At 40.1% G+C, this 22,841-nt stretch overlaps 1 protein-coding gene across 5 annotated transcripts in view; it reads right to left on the reverse strand.

Annotated features, from left to right (window-relative positions):
* EPB41L4A (erythrocyte membrane protein band 4.1 like 4A) overlaps positions 1–22,841 on the reverse strand; it is a 222,784-nt gene that overhangs the window by 5,443 nt on the left and 194,500 nt on the right. For all 5 annotated transcript variants that reach the window (XM_043514706.1, XM_038402800.2, XM_038402801.2 and 2 more), the window contains 5 exons: positions 16,182–16,301; positions 7,445–7,492; positions 6,576–6,644; positions 5,575–5,685; positions 2,686–2,767 (listed from right to left, as the gene is read on the reverse strand). In XM_043514706.1, the coding sequence (XP_043370641.1) occupies positions 2,686–2,767; positions 5,575–5,685; positions 6,576–6,644; positions 7,445–7,492; positions 16,182–16,301 (430 nt within the window). The remainder of the gene's footprint in view (positions 1–2,685; positions 2,768–5,574; positions 5,686–6,575; positions 6,645–7,444; positions 7,493–16,181; positions 16,302–22,841) is intronic.

Consider the following 22,841-nt stretch of genomic DNA (forward strand, 5'->3'; position numbering starts at 1 on the left):
AAATACACCATCTTTTGTTGCCTACAAAGGTGAACCCATACTAGTGAGTTCAGTGGAAATCACAGGGGAAGAAGTTCCAACTTTCTAAGGACTAGAAATCTAGATAGAATCCTGTGTGATATTTTCCCTTGTGTGCTTGAATTAAATATGGCCTTTGGTTTTCTTTTAGCCTTATGTGTTTATAATAAAATTCTAGATTTCTTTTAGGACATCACCTGCTTCTTGTGCCTAAAAGTTTACTGCCACTGTATCACAGCAGATATCTGTGCAGTCTCATTTTATGACAACCTGTCTTTTTAACTACTACCACGTAGGCTTTTCCTTTCTGAGTCCACCAGACCTCTCAAATGCCTATCAGCTGAAAGAGGATAGCTCTCCTCTCAGTGGTTAGAAAATCAGAGTTACAAGCCTTGGACAGCAGTAAGGCACTGTGGAGTGGAGAGACAATGTTAGTTCAAAAGTTGATTATCTCAATGGGTGCCTGGGCACATTTGCTTATTTATAGGAATTGCCCTAGTTGATCCACCTTGTATTGAGGGAGCAACAGGCTCCAAAAAGAGGAAATGTCTTCCAAACAACAGAAAGTAGGTAACTGCAGTATGGTACATTATGAAATTCAATGTATCTACATTATAAAAATGAAGTTTACCTTAAGCAGTTACTTCTACATAATGTAAAGCTTCCTGCCAAGTCTGTTTGCTCTACTACAAGTTGAATGCAAAAGATCAAATGTTAGATGTTTTTTCCCCATTAAATATTACTCAGATAATTCCACCAGGAGAACACTCTAAGCTTGTAGACTTTAAGATCAAAAGGGACCATCATGATCATCTAGTCTGACCTACATATTGCAGGTCACAGACCCTCACCCACCCACTCCTGTAATAGACCCATAACCACTGGTTGAGTTACTGAAGTTCTAAAATCATGGTTTAAAGACTTCAAGTTACAGAGAATTCACCATTTACACTAGTTTAAACCTGCAAGTGATTAATGCAGTGGATCTAATTTACCTAGATTTCAGTAAGGCATTTGATACCGTGCCACATGGGGAATTATTAGTTAAATTGGAGAAGATGGGGATCAATATGAACATCAAAAGGTGGATAAGGAATTGGTTAAAGGGGAGACTGCAACGGGTCCTACTGAAAGGTGAACTGTCAGGTTGGAGGGAGGTTACCAGTGGAGTTCCTCAGGGATCAGTTTTGGGACCAATCTTATTTAATCTTTTTATTACTGACCTTGGCACAAAAAGTGGGAGTGTGCTAATAAAGTCTGCAGATGATTCAAAGCTGGGAGGTATTGCCAATTCGGAGAAGGATCGGGATATTATACAGGAGGATCTGGATGACCTTGTAAACTGGAGTAATAGTAATAGGATGAAACTTAATAGTGAGAAGTGTAAGGTTATGCATTTAGGGATTAATAACAAGAATTTTAGTTATAAATTGGGGACGCATCAATTAGAAGTAACGGAAGAGGAGAAGGACCTTGGAGAATTGGTTGATCATAGGATGACTATGAGCTGCCAATGTGATATGGCTGTGAAAAAAGCTAATGCGGTTTTGGGATGCATCAGGAGAGGCATTTCCAGTAGGGATAAGGAGGTTTTAGTACCATTATACAAGGCACTGGTGAGACCTCACCTAGAATACTGTGTGCAGTTCTGGTCTCCCATGTTTAAAAAGGATGAATTCAAGCTGGAGCAGGTACAGAGAAGGGCTACTAGGATGATCCGAGGAATGGAAAACTTGTCTTATGAAAGGAGACTTAAGGAGCTTGGCTTGTTTAGCCTAACTAAAAGAAGGTTGAGGGGAGATATGATTGCTCTCTATAAATATATCAGAGGGATAAATACCGGAGAGGGAGAGGAATTATTTCAGCTCAGCACCAATGTGGACACAAGAACAAATGGGTATAAACTGGCCACCAGGAAGTTTAGACTTGAAATCAGACGAAGGTTTCTAACCATCAGAGGAGTGAAGTTTTGGAATAGCCTTCCAAGGGAAGCAGTGGGGGCAAAAGATCTATCTGGTTTTAAGATTCTACTCTATAAGTTTATGGAGGAGATGGTATGATGGGATAATGGGATTTTGGTAAGTAATTGATCTTTAAATATTCAGGGTAAATAGGCCAAATCCCCTGAGATGGGATATTAGATGGATGGGATCTGAGTTACCCAGGAAAGAATTTTTTGTAGTATCTGGCTGGTGAATCTTGCCCATATGCTCAGGGTTTAGCTGATTGCCATATTTGGGGTCGGGAAGGAATTTTCCTCCAGGGCAGATTGGAGAGGCCCTGGAGGTTTTTCGCCTTCCTCTGTAGCATGGGGCATGGTTGACTTGAGGGAGCTTCTCTGCTCCTTGAAGTCTTTAAACCATGATTTAAGGACTTCAATAGCTCAGACATGGGTGAGGTTTTTCATAGGAGTGGGTGGGTGAGATTCTGTGGCCTGCGCTGTGCAAGAGGTCAGACTGGATGATCAGAATGGTCCCTTCTGACCTATGAATCTATGCCCCATGCTGCAGAGGAAGGCCAAAAAAACCCCCAAACCCAGGGTCTCTGCCAATCTGACCTGGGGGGAAATTTCTTCTCAACTCCAAATATGGCAATCAGTTAGACCCTGAGCATGTAGGCAAGACCCACTAGCCAGACATTTGGTAAAGAAGCTGCACAATCACCAACCTGTTGTGAAGCTGGAATGCTGGGACCCTGAGCATCTGAGGAACGAGTCACAGGCAATGGAGGCACAAGGTCTGTTTTTGCACTTCGAAAAAAAATTGAGATGATATTAGTTTGATGACTATTGTGAAAGAAAAAAGAATGCACTGAACAAGCCTGCAGTTTAAAAACCCACTTGCATTTTCCCCCATCAGGTAATAACAAAGCATTTGTGATAACATTTTCATATTAAGACAATAAACAATTACAGATCAAAAGAAAAAAACATGTTGCTTTTTCTCCTGTATTTTTTAAATATTGAGGGCAAATTCTGCGGTCTGCTAAAGGGCCATAGAAAGTCTCATTACCAGGGGAACTGGCATGCTGCCGCACTACATACAGGTCCTCACCAGAAAAAGGCCAGACAAGCAGACTCCCTTTGCACAGTTCTGGGCACAGAAGAGCACAGAGCTCTGTAGTGGCTCTGCATGACCAGGAGGTGGGGGGATGTGTACAGTTAGTAGATTTGTGGCTACACAGATGTGCTTGTCAAGACCCCTGCTGAAGCAGGAGCATTACTGAGGCCTTGCACAGGGGTTAGGATTTGGCTTAGAGTGCTTTGTCTTTTTGGTGATAGCTACCCATATTAGTGCAAAATGTCACAGGAACACCAGATCTGCCAGCACCAAAAAGGTAAATATATTTTCCCATGATTTTTTCTGATTTGAGAAATTAGCTCAATTTTTCTGTGCAGGCCTATTCATTCACAGTGACATAAAGATAGAACAGAGTCCATTTAGGTGACCACAAAACTTCAGCCTGGGATTGGAGTGTGATGGAGTTTAGTTAATAAAGTCTCTTCTACTATAAAATAGGTAAGAAATCTGTTTACTGAAGTAACACAAAGGAACAAGCATAACTAACCAAATTATTGTTTCCAGTGTTGTTGATCCCATGATATGAGAGAGACCCAGGTGGGTGAGGTAATATCTTTTATTGGACCAACTCCTGTTGGTGGAAAAAACAAGCTTTTGAGCCTCATAGAGCTGACCTGAAGAAGAGCTCTGTGTATCTCAAAAGCTTGTCTCTTCCACCAACTTAGTCCACCAAGGTATTAACTCATCCAGCTTGTCTAACTAGGTTGCATTCACTTGAAATGCAGTTGGGAAAATCTTGCTTTTTAAGTCTCCAAGTGTATCCTGAAAATTTTTTAGGGAGGTGGGGGGCAGGAGAAGAAGAGGGAGGGAATTGCAGAACAGCCCTCTTACAGGTAGAATCGCTCCCAGCAGGTGTGGGTGCAGGTGATCAGGGCAGCTCTGCACCACTTCTAGTATTGGCATGTGCCTGTAAGGCACAATTGAGCTGCAAACTAGGAAACGGCCCTTAACACTGACCAGGTGGTCATCCTAAATTATTGTTAACCTTTCTGCTCAAAGTGCTGAGGCATTTTTCCTTGCACACCCTCTCTTTTATTTAATTTCTAGGTTACATGTATAGCACAGTCTATTCTGGTAACCTAGCACTGAAATACGATATAGGGGCCCTTTATAGGTGATGTTTGCCAGTTTCAGACTATGCTCTTTTATTTCCCTGAATCTTCCTGTTCTTGAGATCCTAGCCAAGCATGAGGGGGCCCTCTGGAGTGTCCTGAGGAAGAATCTCCCAAGCTGCTTGCTACCATGCAGTAGTGCTAGGTGTCTGGCAGTTAATTTCCAGCCAGAAGAATGTGGTTTAGAAATGCAGATGAACCACAGCTGAAAAAGTCCAAAAATGTCCCTATATGCACTCACTGGGTGTCCCTCTGTTCAAAGGACAGCTGTGATTTAAGCCTGTTGTCCCTTGTCATCAAGAATGACAAAATCCTTTAAAAAATCCTTTATATCACGCACATTTTTGAGGGTCCAATCCAGCAAAATTAGCCTCAAACTGCTGGCCCATGGAATCTCTTCTCCTATAGAGACTGTTCCCCATTCAGGAAGGGAAGTGTCTCCATTCTAATGCACACAGAATGTCTAATTAGTTCTCAATGGTGGTCTCCCCCACAGGGGAGGAGTCTGCTGCTCTGCCCAGCCCAGTCAGCAATTAGCCCCTGGAGAATGACACTGGGCACCAAACATGGATGTGAGCTCTTTTCTAGACATCTAGACAGGAGTTTGTGGGGGAGGATTAGTAGTGAGTGGAGGCCCAAGTTACTGGCTTCTCCTGGCTATTAGCTCTACTGAGGTCCATCAAGTCAAATATGCATTCCCCTCAAAAGATAATCAGAGGCGGGAGTCTGTCCGTGTCATGTCGTGTCGTCCCCAGCTCCCCCGGTTAGAGGGTAGGAGGCAACTACTCTTCTTTGCTCACTTCTAGATACTTTGGGCTGGGAGCATGGCTGGTGTAGAGCCCTTGCACCAGCTATACACTGTGCATGGGACGTTCTCAGGGAGCTGTTTCTGCCCCTTTAAGGCCTTAATGCACCAAGCCCTTTATTTTGTTCTCGCTTCATAAGTGGTCTCTAGTCAATTTCTGTCCGTCTCTTTTTAGACACCCACAGATGAGTAGGCATCTACTGGAACTCTGCACTGCAGCAAATGGAGCAACAGAATCTATCAAGTGAGTACTTCATTGGAAGCTAATTCACACAAACTCTCCTCTTTTCCCTCATGCATCTTCACAACCTGCTCCTGAGGAGCTGTTCATTTTGGTTTCTGCAGCAGATTGCTCTTCCTTCTGAACAGGTCATCATTGAGCAAAGCAAACATCCAAGGTCCAGAGGCTATAAATGTTCTGTGCTTCACAGACTCCTTAGCTCTTACTGGGTTGCCTGAGCACTATGTCAACACAACAGTCACATGTATGCTACTACTAATTTATCTCTGAGCTCAGAGGAGCATCTGTGTCATATTAAAACCATCACGTTCCACGTACTTCACTTCAGACAGAACAGATCTCTCGCCATCAGAACACTGGGACCGCCGGTACTGCCGGTAGCTTCGGGGGGAATGTGAATGTCTAATACGGATTGGGTCACCTTGAGTCCTAAATGAGAAACGAAATTCATAGTAGCAAATTAATACATCTGAGACTTTGCACCAGAAAAGGAAATTTAACTTTGAATTGTAAAATCCTCCCTTTTCCTATTAAGAATAACAGATGGCTTCCTGTACTTACTGAATTCAAAGGACTGGCCCTTTCGTTAGCGTTTGTACTTCAAACTTCACATTTAAAGTTGCACAGTTCATTCTAAATGATACTGTCATGTGTGTACATTGGAGAATGAAATTGTTGAATAAAAAAATGGAAACAAAAAATAATCCATTCTGTGGAATTTTACCATCACTGTGTTTTTTGCTCAAGGGTGCAGCAGAAGCACATTGTAAAGCAAACTGGGATCCCACTCTCATCAGAAGCAGTTGCCCACACCACTAAACAGCCTCCCAAATGGCCAGTCGTCAGAGTGAAATGGATGTCTGCTCTGAAGGGACTTGCTATGCATTGGCAGCTGCCCATGATAAGCAGGGGAAGAGGGGTCACATAGGTCAAGCAGCGACTTTAAAGAATCAGAATAAAAAGGTAAATTTTTAAAAAAAGGAAAGGTTTAGAAAATAAATTTTCCCAAGGCCTTTGTGAGTGTAATGTGAAGAACAAATGCTGACAGATGGCAGAGTAGGAGAGATGATGGTTTTGTTAGCATTTAGGTAAAGGGAAAGTACCTGGTTTAAAAATGATTCAAATGTCTTTACCCTCCCTACTTGACCTACTCCATTCTGGATCAAAATTTTCCAAGGAGTTCAAAATATCAGAGATTATCGGGAGCCCATTCTAGTCTCAGACAAGCTATTCCACAGTGAGAGCTTCTGATGAAAGGGGTATTAGGCTATTAAGCATACATACAGAAAAAATCCATATTTCATAATGAATAAGCTCACTCTATTTTGGTGTATGGAATCTCTTTCAGCTGCTCCTCAGATAGGCCAGATGGATCCACAAGTTCCTTCCTGGAAAGGATTAGACAAGGACGATGAAATTCCAAAAGCTACCAAATTCATAACAAACAATTTATTCCTTCATTTTATTAGACCACAAAGATTTTCTGGAACCAGTTGTGTTATTATTAAAGCTATCTAGATGTCAACATAGGAAACCTATTTAGAAGTGTTCCTAAAATCTTGATCACTTCCCCTGTGTGTTATACCCTACTGCCCCACCTTCCATCTGTTCTAGTCTTTTCAGACTCTATGATCTGTGGGGCAGGCACCGTATCTTCATACACGTCTGCAACTAGTAGAAGAGGGGCCCTAATCCTAACTGGTGCTGTACTGAAAAATAAACAATAAAAATAAGAACATTTTGGAGTCTAGATAGGAACACACCTTAACCCTCAATGAAATGTACTAGACAATAGACAGACATCATAAATGGACAGAAAGAAAAAAATTATAAAATGTTCTAAAACATAGTGGGCTTGATTCTTCTCTGCCCTGAGCAGAGCGGATATAGCACACTACCAAATCAGAATGTTAGTGTTTTACATCCACATTGCATGATATAACTGACCAAACAAGGTGCAGAACAGCAGTGAATCTGGCCCAATGGTTGTCCTTCCTAAGTAGAGGCACCGTATACTGTACCTCCAAGTGTCACTAGTTCCAGCCATGTCCATGTCTTATTACTGTGTATTACATCCAAATGTGGAACATTCCTAAAGGCTAATTTCATTCTAGCAAAATGTTTTACCCACATGTTGGTTTTATAATTTATATAAAGGAACTAAAAGTTTCAAAATAACAATACTTACTGAATATGTTTCCATAACTCTTCCTTTGCTTGTACATCTGGGCTTCTCCTATAAACACCAACATTCACACAAAAGAGAGTCAGATATATGAAAATGTCAGATTACCTGATGTGTTGCGGCACAATTATGACCTTTAATGGAACACATCAAGGACAGAAATCACGCCAAGTGTAATCTGACACTGACTTGAATGTTAAAGTTTGTTATCAAGGGGAAAGAATTAAACTTCACTGAAACTGAAAAGTCATTTCTTGAATGAAAGGCTCTGAGTTGAATCACAATTTCTTTTCCTCTTGCCTTCAGCAAAAGTATAAAACGTTCCAAACGAAGGAGTTCTTCATTACAAGCTGAAGCAAGCTAGAGCCACTTCTGCCTCACCCTATCCCACATGAACTTGGCACAGCTGAGGACTGAGGTCTTTCAGGGTATGTCTACACGGCAGCTGGGAACAACCCTCCCAGTCCTAGTAGATAGACTAGTGCTAGTGAGGCTCACACTAGCGCTCTACGCTGTAAAGGGTTGTCTATAAATGACACAATGCATTAGGTGGTGGGTGGGTTCTTAATTCTGCATGTTTGATTCCATGTAACAGAGTATTACAACGCAGTAGGTGGGTCTTGAAAAATCACCAAAAAATGCATTACATAAATTATGGACAGCCCATATGGATGTTGCACCACCAGTGGCAGTGGCAAGCCACTTGCACTGAAGGGGCAGGGCTGGTCTGGAGCTTGAGTGGCTAGCCTGAGCCTCCACCAGTGCCACAATATCCATACAGTTATTTTTAGACAGTCAGCATGAGCCCCACTAGCATGAGTCTGTCTGCTTGGGCTGGAAGACTTGCTGCCAGATGCAGTGTAGACATACCCTATATTTTGGAGTTAAATTCACCCATTAGGAAAGGGTCTACACAAGCCCTCTTGCCACTTAAGGTCAGTGTAGAGGCAGGAAGGAGAAGATAGCGTGATCAGGCAGGGGGATATAATATATCCAGTCCTAGTAGTTTATGTGGATCCAATGATGAGACCTCTTTTGCAGTTTTGGTCACTATTCCACTCTATAAACTGTAACAAACGGCCAGGGAGGAAATGTACTGGAGCCCCAGGGCCTCTCTGCAGTTTGGGAACAGAATTACTATTGAGTTCACTGCACAAAGACTGTTTCCTCAGGCTTTGTGTGGTGAGTGGTAAATTTCACCCAGTGTGATTTTGTACATGATTAATCACTAATGCCACATACAATGAAAAGGTTTTAGTCAGTGCACTGCTCATGGTGAAATATATAGTCAAAAGGTAGGGAAATTTCCTCTACTTTTCAATTGAAGTGAAGCACCTAGTAAAGTGCATCTGCCATCTTTTTGTGAATTACGGAAAACACTGTATGGTTACTCGGTAGCCTTGGCATTATATTTTTCTTATTTTTTTCTTTATAATGGCCAGTAAGTTTGTATTTCATTCAGGGAATAGTGGGGATGCACTCTTGTAACTAAGGTAAAATTTGAAAATTCCATTCATAGTCACCAAAGGCGATGCAGCCTAGTGGATAAAACGTGCTTTACACAGCAGAGGGAGTGGATGAAGGTTGTAGTTTTAGTATCATTTCACAGAACTGTTTTCATTGTGATTGTAGCTAACAACACTGATAAGAATTAAGCTTTAAATTCTATGCCTCTTTGAGTTCAGCCATAGAAAGATGTGATAATATAAATATAACATTGAAAAAGCCATGTTGGCAAAGGATCATCTATTTAAATGGTCAAGTTAAGCAAGAAGGACCTGGGACACAGAATAGCTCAAGAGACTTGGTAAATGAGATACAAAGCATTTTTACTATGATGTTGGTTCAAATCCAAAGGATCAAAATGTGCTCAGCCCTGCAAGGATGCACAATGGAGAAGAGGGCCTGTCACAATTGTTGATTTTGCTCTCCCTGAGCAAAAAGATTGCACAGGGCTAGTGTGCACGGTGGCACTAGCCTCTCCAAATGGCAAGAGGCTGTGACCTGGCCCCACACCCCTGCACTGGCCAATCATATACTGCATCCTCTAAAAGGGTATTACAGTTCCTACATTCAGCACAGCTCTGGAAGGTACAATGTCTCTTGGAGCACCCTGTGAGGAGGAACTCCTACATGGGGCAGTGCCTTCAAGGTAGAAGTGAACAATGACCTTTGTTAAAATAAACTGGTAGTTTCAATCTAATAACTAGCAAACAATAAACCACCATCACAACTGGCACTCTTATAGACAATCTCAGATCAACAGATGACTTCAGTGGGAGCAGGAGCAGGTTCTAAGTGAGGAGCCTAGGACTGAATGGGCATTGAGAATGAACCTCTTGGGGTGTACCCTCTCCACGTCAGGGACCAGGCATCCTAACAGGTTAGTGTGCAGGAGCTTCCATTACTCCTCCTTGTGTTGTACCTGCTCTATAGACAGATGACTTCAGTCTCTGTGGCTGACATTCTGGCACCATTCATTCTTTGTCAACCTCCTACTGGCACTGGCCAAAATGGCCATCCATCAGTCCAGGAGGAGGAAGCTGAACCAGGGAGTGACCAGCAACTGTGAAGCCTACATCCATTTCCTGATTGTCTCACGCAGCTGGGCAAAGTTCTTGTGTGCAGCATCCACCAACTCGCTGGACTCCTTTGTGGAGAGGTGGGTGCTGTCCAGGGCTCTCTGCTCAGCATCGTCATCCAGTTCCTTTGTTTTAAACTTTTGATCCTCACCCATGTTCCTGTTTTTTTTTCATTTTTTGTCCCATGCATTTACTTGGCTTCTGGGCTCTCTGGCCCTACCCTCATTTGAAGACCAAGTCTTTAGTTCATACTAGGCTTTGGTCTATGTCATCCCGCAATTGACATAGGTTGGCACCTTTCATAAACTCTAACCTCATTAGAGGAAAAAAGAACAATGAGGATGAAAGTGAATCCCACTTTTGGGTGATGTTTAAACAGAAAGGAAGAGCCAGCATTAACTCCAGTTGTACTTTGTTTAGCTTGACCATTTAACTGGTTATGTCTTTTCTAATGTTTATAATAGTAAATAAATAAGTAATAACTATTACTCTAGTTGAACCACAAGTTATAGGTTGGATGCTGGAATTACTGAGTGAATTGACATGGCCTTAAATCTCTCTGAATAATAGTAAGAATAATTAATTATGTTACATTTACATAGTGCTTTTTTCCCCAAAGGTCCCATTTTTATACAACTAACATGTTTTCTCACATTTCTAGACATCAACAGTTCAATTTTTAAAAGCACTCAGCCCTGAACTCTGCTCCCTCTGAAATCATTGGGCTTCATTGACTTTAACAGGAGCATAGTTAGATTTTTTTTGAAACTCTCTCACTGTAAACGAGAGGATGGCCAGAAATGTTCTGAAATGAAAGGGTACAGAAATCTGAAAGAAGAGTGGGGAGAGGTGGATATGGCAGAGTTTTGCATTTGTGTTAAATGTAAAGAAGCCTTTGCTGAATTGGTATTAGAAGCCTTAGTGGCAGAGCCTAATCAAGATAGTTTAAAGATCCCCTGCACTGCAAATTGCCTTTTCTTTCATGGAAAAATTAAAGATGTTTTTGTTTCACCTTTCATATCTTTGAGTTATTTCTAGGTCTCAGTCTAGGGGAATAACATTTAATAACATTTGTTTTGACTTAATATTAAATGTTTTATAGATGATCTAGAGGTAAGAACTGTTAACTTTTGAGATTTTACAGGTGTTCAGGTGTTGAAAGATACAATAGTGACTGGCATGACATAAATACCAGAGAGATCAGAAATGTGGAAATTACCCTTTGCATTTATGGTTCTCTAATGGCATTCAAAGTAAATCTTTTTACAATATTTTTAGGTTTGTCATGAAATCTGATGGTGATTTTTTTGTGTATGTCAATGTATTTCTTCTTCTCTACCCTCCCACTTCTCCTCCTCTCTCTCTTCTGCCTGCAACTCTTTTTCCTCCTCTTCCTCCTTTCATGACATGATGCTTTCACCTCCCTGAGGTAGCAGCTAGGTATAGGAGTGGGGATTTTAATGGCATATTTCACTCCTTAATTCTGAACAGATTTTCTCCTTCCATTCAATCCCAGACTCACAAAGCAGCAGCTGTGAACTCTGCACTCACCCTGGGGCTCTTCTGAGTCTGAATAATCAGCCATTAGGGACTGTGAAAGCTCAATGCAAGATGCACCCCAGCTCCTCAAGGGAGGCTAGTGTATTGCTTTTATAATGCTCATAAATCCTAGCTAGCCTGAGGTAGGAGAGCACCCAGATCACTCCTGAACCCAGTGCTCTCCCAAGACAATGTATTGTGCAATCCACCAAACCACTGAATTAGACCACATTTTTACTTTTTTATGCAAATAAAACTATTCACTACTTGGCCCTGGATGTCCTAGTATCACTCATTGCCAGCAACCTGATTTGCATTGAGAAATCCTGATTTCTGGTGTAAAGTCTTAAGACCAGGCAAGATAAGAAGCTATTTTGACTTTTCATCATTCTCTAAAAGCCATATATCCTGAACCTGTAAACAATTCCACTGTGTATTTCTGAGCTTTCATCCTTAATGTGTATCATCACTCAACATCAAGGGACAAGGGGCTTTCCCATTAAATCAAAGACATCCTGGACCATTAATACCAAACAGTCTCTCTCTCTCCCTCTCTCTCTCCCATCCTTCCACCCCACCCCCCACTCCCCTCATTTTATAATCCACAGTTCAGAGAAGAGTTCAGCTACTGTGTTATGAATAATGTATATTCAGACTGTCCTATTATAAATCTGAACTGAGTTCTGAACAGACAGTACCTTCTGGACCATTCCTAAGATAATCAGATTCTCTAATGCTCAAGGAATCTAATGGAAATTTTCATTAAATGCTGTCTCCAAGTTTTGTTTTTTTTAAATTTTATTTTAATTTTATTTTTTGGGGTTTTTTTACAAGCTCGAACAGCCCTAGATGCTAATAAGGTCTACATTAATTTTATGCTTGCATCTGTACTCTTCTTAACAATTCATTTTGAATTCATGATTTGCAAATAGGCAGCATTTAGTGGATTTGAATAGCCATGAAATTTAAATGGCCATTCTTCTCAATTAAAAAACCCCTTTGGCTACACAGATGTTTTACATGAACTCTTGAAAATAAGCCTTGCAGAACTAGAATTTGGATCTTTTTACATTTGCTGTTGCCATAAAAAGAAACAAGGGTCAAATATTTTTCCAAAAAAAAAAATGTAGTAAAAAAACTAACATCGAATGTTATTCGTTATCAAAGAAATGAAGGGTGATGAGCCCAATTAAAGCTGATCTGTCCCTCTACCTCAAGCTCCTAAAGTGAACCCAATTTGTAGTTAAATTGAATGCATGGCAGATAGTAGTTAACACAAAGGCCATGTCTATACTATTAAAATAACAGAGTTCAAAGCATTGTTAAATGTGTGAACTGGAATGAATCATGTTATGACTAGACTAAAACAAATAAACAAAAAACAAACCCACACCCTGCACTAGGGACCTGATTTTTCTCCGTCTTACATAGGTCAAGCCATGTTATCACACAGCTGAGCCACAACCAAGTTTAATAAATGCTGTTACACCCTACTGTAGCTTGAGTCTATTTATCTTGTTTAATTTTGTATGTAGTGTAGATGTAGCTGTGTTGGTTCCAGGATATTAAAGAGACAAGGTGGCTGAGGTAATATCTTTTACCGGACCAACTTCTGTTGGTGAGAGAGACAAGCTGTGTCTCTCACCAACAGAAGTTGGTCCGGTAAAAGATATTATCTCACCCACCTTATCTCTCTTGTTTCATTTTGCCATTTAAATGTCTAAAAAGCTTTTATTTGATCATTTTTGTAAGAAACATCTTTAAAGAGCTAATGTTTTCTTTTCCCAGGCTGTTTTTGTCCATGTCAAATATTTTTATTGTCAATTTGTTTTGTTCTGTTTTGCTTAGAAAGATAAACAAATGATGCAAATATATTCATCTCTATCACAATGAGGAGAAAAAAAACATATCCCAAGATTTGTCTCCTCACCATCTAGGATCTTGTCTTGTTCTGTAAAGCACTGTGTACATTTATATTGAAATATCAATAATATTTAATGAAAATATAACCTGTCAAAGCCTTTTACATCAGTGATCTAATTCAGTGTTTCATCATTGCATGAGTTAAACTAGCCACGAGAGGGAGCCTCTGGTGTCTCATTAATGTAACAAACTTATTTGGCAAAGAAAAAGTTAGTTACAAATTTTATGTAAGGGCTAGAAATTCAGAATGCACTTCCTGGTTTAAAACATGCTCTCTATATAGGAGGTAACAAAAAGTAATGGAAATTGCACTTACTCTAGTTTTACAGCTTCAACTCAAATGAGTTATATTGACACTTTTTAACTATGTATTTTCCTATAATAAGTCTACCTATTAACATTTGATTTGTAAGTGATGGCAAAAGAAAACAGATCTGTACAAAGCCTGTAAAATACTTAACATTTGGAATTTTAATGGCACTATCCATTTTTCATAAAGGAAGAAAAACGGTGACATATGGAGTTAGAGATAAAAATGGGTTCTGACGATGTTGGTAACCATGAGAACTGAACTCAGGTGGATTGTAATATCAAAACTGTGAAATGTCAACACAGATATACAGCTTTATATCGTAGTTTGGTTTTGTTCCTTATATTCAATAGATTAGAGTAAAATAGTTGCACATTTGTATGTATTAATCAAATTTCATTTTATTTCCTCTGCACCCCGATGAATAAATCCTTCCAGTCACAAGTTATTAAAGTAATTTTGCAGATTTTAAAAAAATCTTTTAAAGTGTGATACAATCCTCTTAAAGGAAAGTCTTTTTTTCTCCACGGAGCTTCACTTAAGGGGAAGCTCTCTAGAAGTAGAACTGCAAGCTACACAAGGCGATGCATTGAAACAATTCAGGATTTACCCTCAACTTACCTATAAGCAAAGTTTCATTACATCTTTTCATTGGGGGGTCAAGATCACCCCTCCTTACACAATGCGTAAATAACGCTCTTTGTGTGGGGAGCTAAACAGAGACAAAAAGCAGCTGTTTCATTCAGTGGGCAAAGTAGATATCACTGCCCCTTTGCAGTCCATGCCCAGGGGTCTGGTACCACTGGATGTGGGTAAGTACTATTTCTTGGTTCTGTACCAGCATATTTTAAACCAAGCTAAAACCCCACTGGTATATATGAATTCAGAGACACCCTACATAACCCCACTACCAGGCATAAGCCTGCAGAGGATCCTCAACATCTGGATTTGTTGCATGCTATATGTGGGTTCAACTGTATTTATTCTCCCCACCCAACCAAGTTTTTAAAGTATTGGAACTCTTGGTAGAAAAGTCTGACTCCGCCGTTTTTATTAGCTTACATTTTGAAATCAATAGTTAATTTTTTGTTAACTTAGTAAACACACTGTGTTTACTATTTCCCAGCCTCTTGGGTGCCAGAGTTTGAACTGTATCTACTGGTGACATAGAGGTGCAATGTCCCAGCAAAGGCCTGGATCTGTATCCCAGTTCTGTATTAGAAACATTTTGTTATTTTTATGGCATAAATCTGTAAATTGTTATGAGGGGAAATAAATTCAGCAATTTGATGTTTCACACAGTTCCAATAATTCTGGCTTAATATGGAAGGTAACTTAAACTTGTATTATCAGACTGTAGCTGGGTAAGTGTTTAGAGTGAATTATCTTGCTCCCATATTAAGCCACAGGCATCATGGGATGGACAATTCATCCATTTTAGCCAGGCAACTAGGCTATGGTAGTAGTCAAGCTACTCTCTTGAGTACTCTTCCAGGCCTCCCAGATGGTCTCCTGGCACTCTTCAACATGCTTTCCAAACTTTCTCCTCTGCCATGCATCCTCTGGCACTTTCCTTTAGATACCTGGGACTCCCACCCTTCCTTTGACTGTTTCTCTAGTCACAAATTATGCTGGACATTAATGCTACCAAGAATATTATTCTTGGTAATCTCTCTAAACCCTGACCATGCACAGATTAAAAAAATAATCAATACAATGTTTTCATTAGTTCACAAGAAAATTAATTTTAGGAACTGGCAACTTCACTCTTCAGGGGATGGCTGAACATATGCACGGAATTGCCTAGCAACACCACTCTATCATGGAAATCTTGACAGCAGGTTGTAATAAATCCCTGACTGCTGCTTACAGATGGTAATTTGAAGTGAAGCTGTTAGTGGCTGGTCTAATCTGGAACAGTATTTCATAGATTTTTTTTTTTTGGCTAAATTAAATTGTGTGGGAATTTCACAAAGAGCAACCCTCACATACTGTAGTAAAATAAAATGTCATTTGTAGATCTTAACTTGCTATACAAAGGTGGGGAATGTTATTATGCCCATTATAGAATTAGGGCCACAAAAAGGTCTGGTGACTTGCTCAAGCTCATATATTGAGTCAGTGGCAGACTTTTTAATAGAACTCATATCTCCTTACTTCCAGCCTCATGCTCAAACCACTGCACCACTGGAGGGGGACTACAAAGTGGACTATTCCTAGAAGTCATGCTAATTTGAGATTAAACCAAGTAAAACTTCAATAAAGTTGCCATTCTTGAACAGTCTACAGAGAAGTAATAATAATTCGGTCAGAATTATTTGTTCTGGTGCAAAATTCATTACAGTGGTCTTTGATTTCATGTCAAAGTGTGGAAATGCTCACGTACGATCGAGATCTGTGCCTGGATCGCCTGTAGTTGGGATCAGCCTGGTTTTTCTCTTTTTGTTGCCTCAGTACTGCTTCCCATTGAGGAGCTGAATCCACCATGTCATTCTCCTGCCGTAACCTGCATAAAGAGCAACACATCTAGAGTAAACATCTGGAGAATCAATGCTTTGGCATTGTGTGTGTTTTGCAGAATTTTCTGAGGGAATTCTGGTGTTATTAAAACTGCTATCTGGGCGAGGTAAGCCATGGCACAGGACACCCCAATAATCAGCAGGGGTACTGAATTCCTTTGGCCCTGGGGCTGTGGTGGGGAGAGCAAGCTTCTCTGACCCCCAGACTGTGGGGGGGGAGCAAGGTTCTCAGGCCCCCGGGGCCATGGTGGAGACACAAAATGTGCCCCTCCAAAAGCTGACAAACTTTTACTCCTGTGCACGCCCCTGCTGCTATCTTAAAAAGAGCTGATCAGCAAGCTTGGTTACAACCGCATTTACATAAGATTGATAACTTTCCTTTTACTTCACTTATTTCCTAAAACCATTACAAAAACAATAGCTTTTATGAAAGAAAACAGAATTTATTTAGAAATTTAAAAAAAAATTCAGTTTGTACAAGAGTTAAACCAATCCAAACCAGTAAAACATGGCCTCCAACTTGAATTACACCATCTTCCTAACCTAAGCCGAAAGCACTCCATAGGGCTGTACGCTGATTTTATTTTGCTTTTCAGATCCACAGACTTTTAGTATAAGTCTGGTATTGCAGTTCATGTTTCTACAATTGTTTCTAAATAGTCTGGTCCAGCTTGCTCCCTTCTGTGGCAAAACCACTAATAGGGGCCTAAGGAGTAGGAAGAGTCCACAAGATCTCCTTGCAGAGTACGTGCTCAAAAACAGTCTGCAGGATCAAACCGTAAAGCCTGAAAAGCCCTCAGGATCTGGGTAGATTCCAGAGAGGAGGAAAAGTCCAGGACTATCTTCACCAGCTCCATGAAGCTCAATACAGCTATGGCTGCAGACCTGGCAGTATGGCTCTAATGAAGCCAGGCGACCAGGGCCTCCCTTGCCCACAGCTGTGTTGAGACCTCTCCCACCCACCCATTTCACCCCAAACCTGCCAAGTCTCTGCTGCAGCCCCCCTGCAAAGCCCTTGGATTCACATGGGACAACATTATATGGGATCCAGAAGTGTGAGGGACACTGCCATGGATGCTGCTGAGTCTCCCTTGCATGCAGGAGGCAGATCTATGCACAGAGGATTACCTCCATGTATGGATCCAGGGGACAAAAATGAAAAGAGAAATCCAGTAAATGTCCTGAGGGTTTCCCTAGAGAATGACACTATGAAGTCAAGTGCCTGTTGTTTGTAAGAACAATGCTTAAGAGGTTCAGAGTACCTAGTTACTACAGCAACTGATGCTTTAGAGATAGATGGAATGGATTGCTGTAAGTGAGGAGATCAAAAATAGTCCAGGCACTTGGAAGTATCCAATCTAGAACACATTCTGAGAATAGATCCTATTCGGAAATTTGAATATTTGTTGTTTAAAATGAACAGTAATAGTTCTTTCCAAATGATTGCACTGATCTCTAATGTCTAACCCTTATTCTAATAATGCCCAAAACAGATCAGTGTAAACTGAGGTATAATCTAATGTAATAAATGAGAAATGTACCAATGAGAACGTACTTAAAAGGCAGAAACCCATATACAGTGCACTAGAATAGCTAGTGTTTATCTCTTTTGACAGGGTTTAAAAGCAAATCCCCTATAACCTTTTATATCCCTAAAAATGTCCAAATTCTCTACAAAGAGGTTTCAGTGTCAGTTCAACCCACTTATTTTCAAATGCAATTTTTTTTTAAAAATAATGACAGATCCGTTAATCAGTCCATGATTCACAGCTACGGCAGATTGGAATGAATGTCAGCAATGAATTATAAGCTCTGCATCTCTAATAACAAACTGACCTTATTTCAGGGTGATGCCTTAACAATCAACATGTTAAGGCAAGGTCATTCAGGCCTAGCCAAAAGTTAGCCAGTCTTGGAGGTGGAGATGTTTATTAGGGGTGATCAGATGCAAAGATGGAACAGGCAAATAGGATATGAAACTGTTTAGCGACAGCACTGAATATAATCCTGCGGAAATTTAGAGACAGACCATGTGAAATACCACTCTGAGGGAGGAGGGTGTATGATATGACAATAAACCAGGCATATTAAAGAAACCTGAAAATAGGACTGGGAAGGAAAACATGAGAAAAAAAGATGCCAGAAAGATATTTCTCTGACAGGCTGGCTGATCAAGAGGGTCAGAAAGCAGATATCACTCCCTTGGAAATATAAGCTATTTTATTCCTATTGTTGTTGCCAGTAACAACCTTTATGTAGATGAATTTTTAATTATATCAGGTTAGCGATGTTATGCAAACTGTTTGTTTCTTTCATCTGATTTTCTCTATATATGTTTAATGACTCTTGGGCTGGATCCTCAACTCGTGCAAATCAGCAAAGCTCTGTTGCATGACAAAAAGCAGTCAGAACACATTGGAGCACCAAGTCTTCATCTCTAAACAAGTCACTTTAAACCTGTAATCTGCAGTAGCAAGAATTAACAAATTTATGTATAGAAGTGTAATATAGGAACTCGCATATCAACAGGTAATTCATTGTGATTTTCAGCAAAAATCAGTCAGTTTGTGGAAAGGGCGGCCATCATACATGGTGTAAATAGTGTCAATTGCCTTGATATAGTACAGTCATTTAAATCTGTGCAAAATGCTACCAAATCAGAATGGCAGTATTTGACACCAGTTTTGCTCATTTGTGTCTACAAATGTGCCAGGCAATGGAGAACCAGGCCCAGTATCTATTAATAGATAGTATCCAGTCTGTTGAGAAGGCATGTAACCTCTGCTGGAGGTAAGATTTCATAAATATTTAGTTGTCTAGCATAAAAAATTAAAACCCAGCTGCAATACACTACAGACTACAGCAGAGCATGATGTACGCACCCACTGGCTACAATGCGAGTGAGACTGTACACCTTGGTGATAGTGTTTGAAATTACATTCCTGCGCTGACCATCCACTTTGTCAATAGGCTTCTGATTAATGGTCTTTCCTTAATAAAACAAACAAGTCCTTTCTTCTGCAGCCCACTCTACTTTTGGAAATCCTTGGGGCTAATAGGGAATGAAATAACTACAGCAGGAAAGTGCTTTTCTACAGCTGAAAGTCTGACAGTTCTAAAGATAAAGAATGACAAAATAAAAAAGAGAAAAGAAGATCTCGCAGACTGGGTATAGGTTGAAATCACCATTGGTTTCTGAGCTAGCAAAGATTCAAACACCACAGTTCTGTGTTATTTCAAGCTAATACCTTTTGCTTAAACAAATACAATGTGATGAACAAGAATAGTTTTCAAAGCCGTTTTCAGTGCTGGTATGACACTGGTGTGATACAACCATTGTATTAAGAAAAGGAGTACTTGTGGCACCTTAGAGATTAACAAATTGTGTTGTCCATGCCAGGATCAGAACTGTGCAAGTAAACGTATCCATAGCTAGAATATTTCTGATGGTAGCATTCTGAAACAACTTCAATAATTATGAAGGATTCCCAGGCAATCTTCATCCAGTGATTTCCAAGATTTAAATCCAGAACACATGTATAAAATTTGACCACCTTTGGACATTCCCTTCAGCTATGGAAGAAAGTACTTCTCCCCTTCCTCTTTCCCCAGCATGCACTGGTTTCACACTTTTAAATCTTCTTGATTTGAAAGTGGATGAGGTACTATAGAACAGCACCTCACAGTGAGGTGCTGCACTTTGACTGAAATACAGAGAAGGAGATTGTAATTATTTTCCAAATCTGGGACCACTGCTAAAATGAGATATTGCCTTGAAGCTTTTCCCTTTTTTGTCATATAGCAACATTTATCTTCCACATCAGTTTTTGTGAGCTCTGTGTAAAAATTGAAAATTAAACCTGAGCCTGAGAATCCAGATATTTTACTTTCTACTTGTAAAAAAATCTCTGAAAACTCTTCATATATTAGATATTAAAAGCATTATGACATAAATGTTAGATACAGGAAAGCAAAGACTTGGACTAGAATTTCTAACAACTTTCTACTGTTGAAATCAAACTTGCTGTTTCCCATCTGGCTCTGTATTTGTCAGTCTTCAGATGCTCTAATTTTTTTTTATCGCTTCTCCTCCCCCTGAAAATATATGTCTGTTTCAGGCATTGGTTTGAGAACACTGATGCAAAAAACTCATTTACTTTTTCAGCACCTCTCCATTTTTTTCAGCCTTCTCTGTCCATAAATTACTCTTACTAGCGCTTAGAGATGGCATTGTCTCCAACAATGATTTCTTGCTCCACGTGTACTTGAAAGATGTCTTATTCATCTTCACCACTTCTGCAATTTCCTCATTCTCCATCTTTGCTTTTTATAATTTTTACAAGTTCTTGCCCTCAGTTGGAATTTTCAAGCCAGCCTTCCTCTACTCCTGAGGCTTTCTTCTTTCTATGCTTCTTTGTTAACCTTTAATATTTTTTGCATATCCTAGTTAATATATATTGGCCTTTTAAACATTCAGATATATGTATTTCTGGATGGTAAGCAAATCCTTGGGCATGCATTAATTTATCTCTGAATACTTTATATTTCTGCTGTCTCCTTTCCTACTATTGCCCTAATACAATTTCACCCAACAATAACCATCATGTTTACATATCTGCTTAATTTGCAGCAAATATAGTATTGAAAAAATCTCCATATATAAAGTACCAAAGCAGTTAAAAAAACAAGCAATATCAGCAAACAAAAAACACCAGTGTTGTATCTCTGCAGGATTTGGATTAGATGTGGTTATGAAGCTGTGATGATTTGGGGAATGTGTCTATGTAAAGCTTATGAATTCTGAATTCTGGTTGATACTGGGGACTCTCTGTGTTTCTATGTCAGACTGTCAGCTCTATTTTGAAAGTGGAGCTTGTTTGCCTTCTCCGGTGTCTTTTGCCTCCATATTGAGCTAAAACCCACAAGAGAAATTCTTCCACCTGGCACGGGCTAGCAATGGTCATTAAACTGTAATGACAGGTTTCAGAGTAGCAGCCATGTTAGTCTGTATTCGCAAAAAGAAAAGGAGTACTTGTGGCACCTTAGAGACTAACAAATTTATTTGAGCATAAGCTTTCGTGAGCTACAGCTCACTGTAATGATCATCCATTCAAATGGAGGACTCTTGGACAAAGAGATAGCTACTGCCCAGGGTAAATCAGTTTTTCAAGTCTGAACTCCAGGGCAGAAGTAAGGCAACAGATCACCTGGTGAGAAATCTCTGAAAAGGCCAATCAGGGAGTCACCTGACAAAAAGGGCTGGAGGTTAGAAAAAAAGAGGGTCTCTCATTGGCCATTTCAGAGAAAGAGAGTGAAAAGGCACTGACTGCATGGGTCAGAGAGAGAGAGAGAGACAGACAGACAGAACCCAGGATTAGGAAAAGTAGTAATGTGCAGGAAGGGGATCCCAGACACCCCAGAGGACTCTGACCAAGGCCCAAAGAATGCTTCAGATTAGTGAGGACACATGCAGTTATTTTTTTTTGTTTTATGCTTTTATTTTATGCTTCAGATTAGTGAGGAAACATGCAGTTATTTTTATTGTATATTTGGGTATTATTGGATAGCTGTATATTTCTTGTGCTAGCTAAAATAAAGAGTGACTGGTTTGGGGAAAACCTTACGAAGTCTGTGTACTTCACTATCACATGTACCTGAAGAGGTGAACTCTAAATGCAGAGCACCCACAAGACTGGAGCTCTGGGATAGGATGTGCCCAAGCTATCAGGGGGGTAAACACTGGTCCTGGGGACCTAAGGCAGCTGAGTCAGGTGGTCCCATTTCCGTGAAGCAGTAACAAAGTCTGTGCCTAGGAAATGTGCCAGAGACACCAAGGAAAAATTGAGTGCCGCAGCCTACCCAGACTAAGGGGTAGCTTAAGAGCACAGGTCCCAGTGTGGTGGGACACAAACAGAGCAGCTGGGTGAGTGTCCAGCCAGGGAAGCTCTACCAGGTTGTATGGGACAGGTGATGGCTCACATTTAACTATGTGGAGGATCACCACGGTAAGACCATACTTTGAGAAAAACTGAAAAGGCACAAGGAACAAATTCCAGCTCCCATGAGACACAACTCCCATTTTTGACTAAAATCTTTTTGGTTTTAAGCCAAAACATTTTGACAAAAAATGAAAATTTCCACCAAGCAGATACTTTTAATGAAACAATTCATTAAGCCCCCAAGCCCAATTTTCCATCAAAAAACAGTTCTGATGGAAAAATTTTGACCAGTCCTACCATTTACTTAGCTCCATTACAACTTCCCTCAATCTTCACTCCTTTTTCTTTTTTTCCCCTTGTGGAAGGAAGCAATCTGGCCCCCTATCATTAATACTGTAAAATAATTTTTTTTTAAATCCACTTGAAATAAATAGCTTCCAGACAGAAAAATTGGGCATTATCTATACAGAAACTGCACATGGGGATGAAATGGAAAACAGCAGGATGCATTCATTCACATGTTGGCTTTCAGATATTTTTCCATGACAAGTGACTTGGAGCCTATAGAGGTGATATGATAGCAAACTA

Source organism: Dermochelys coriacea, chromosome 5 (genome assembly GCF_009764565.3).
Source record: "Dermochelys coriacea isolate rDerCor1 chromosome 5, rDerCor1.pri.v4, whole genome shotgun sequence".
Classification (NCBI taxonomy): domain Eukaryota; kingdom Metazoa; phylum Chordata; order Testudines; family Dermochelyidae; genus Dermochelys; species Dermochelys coriacea.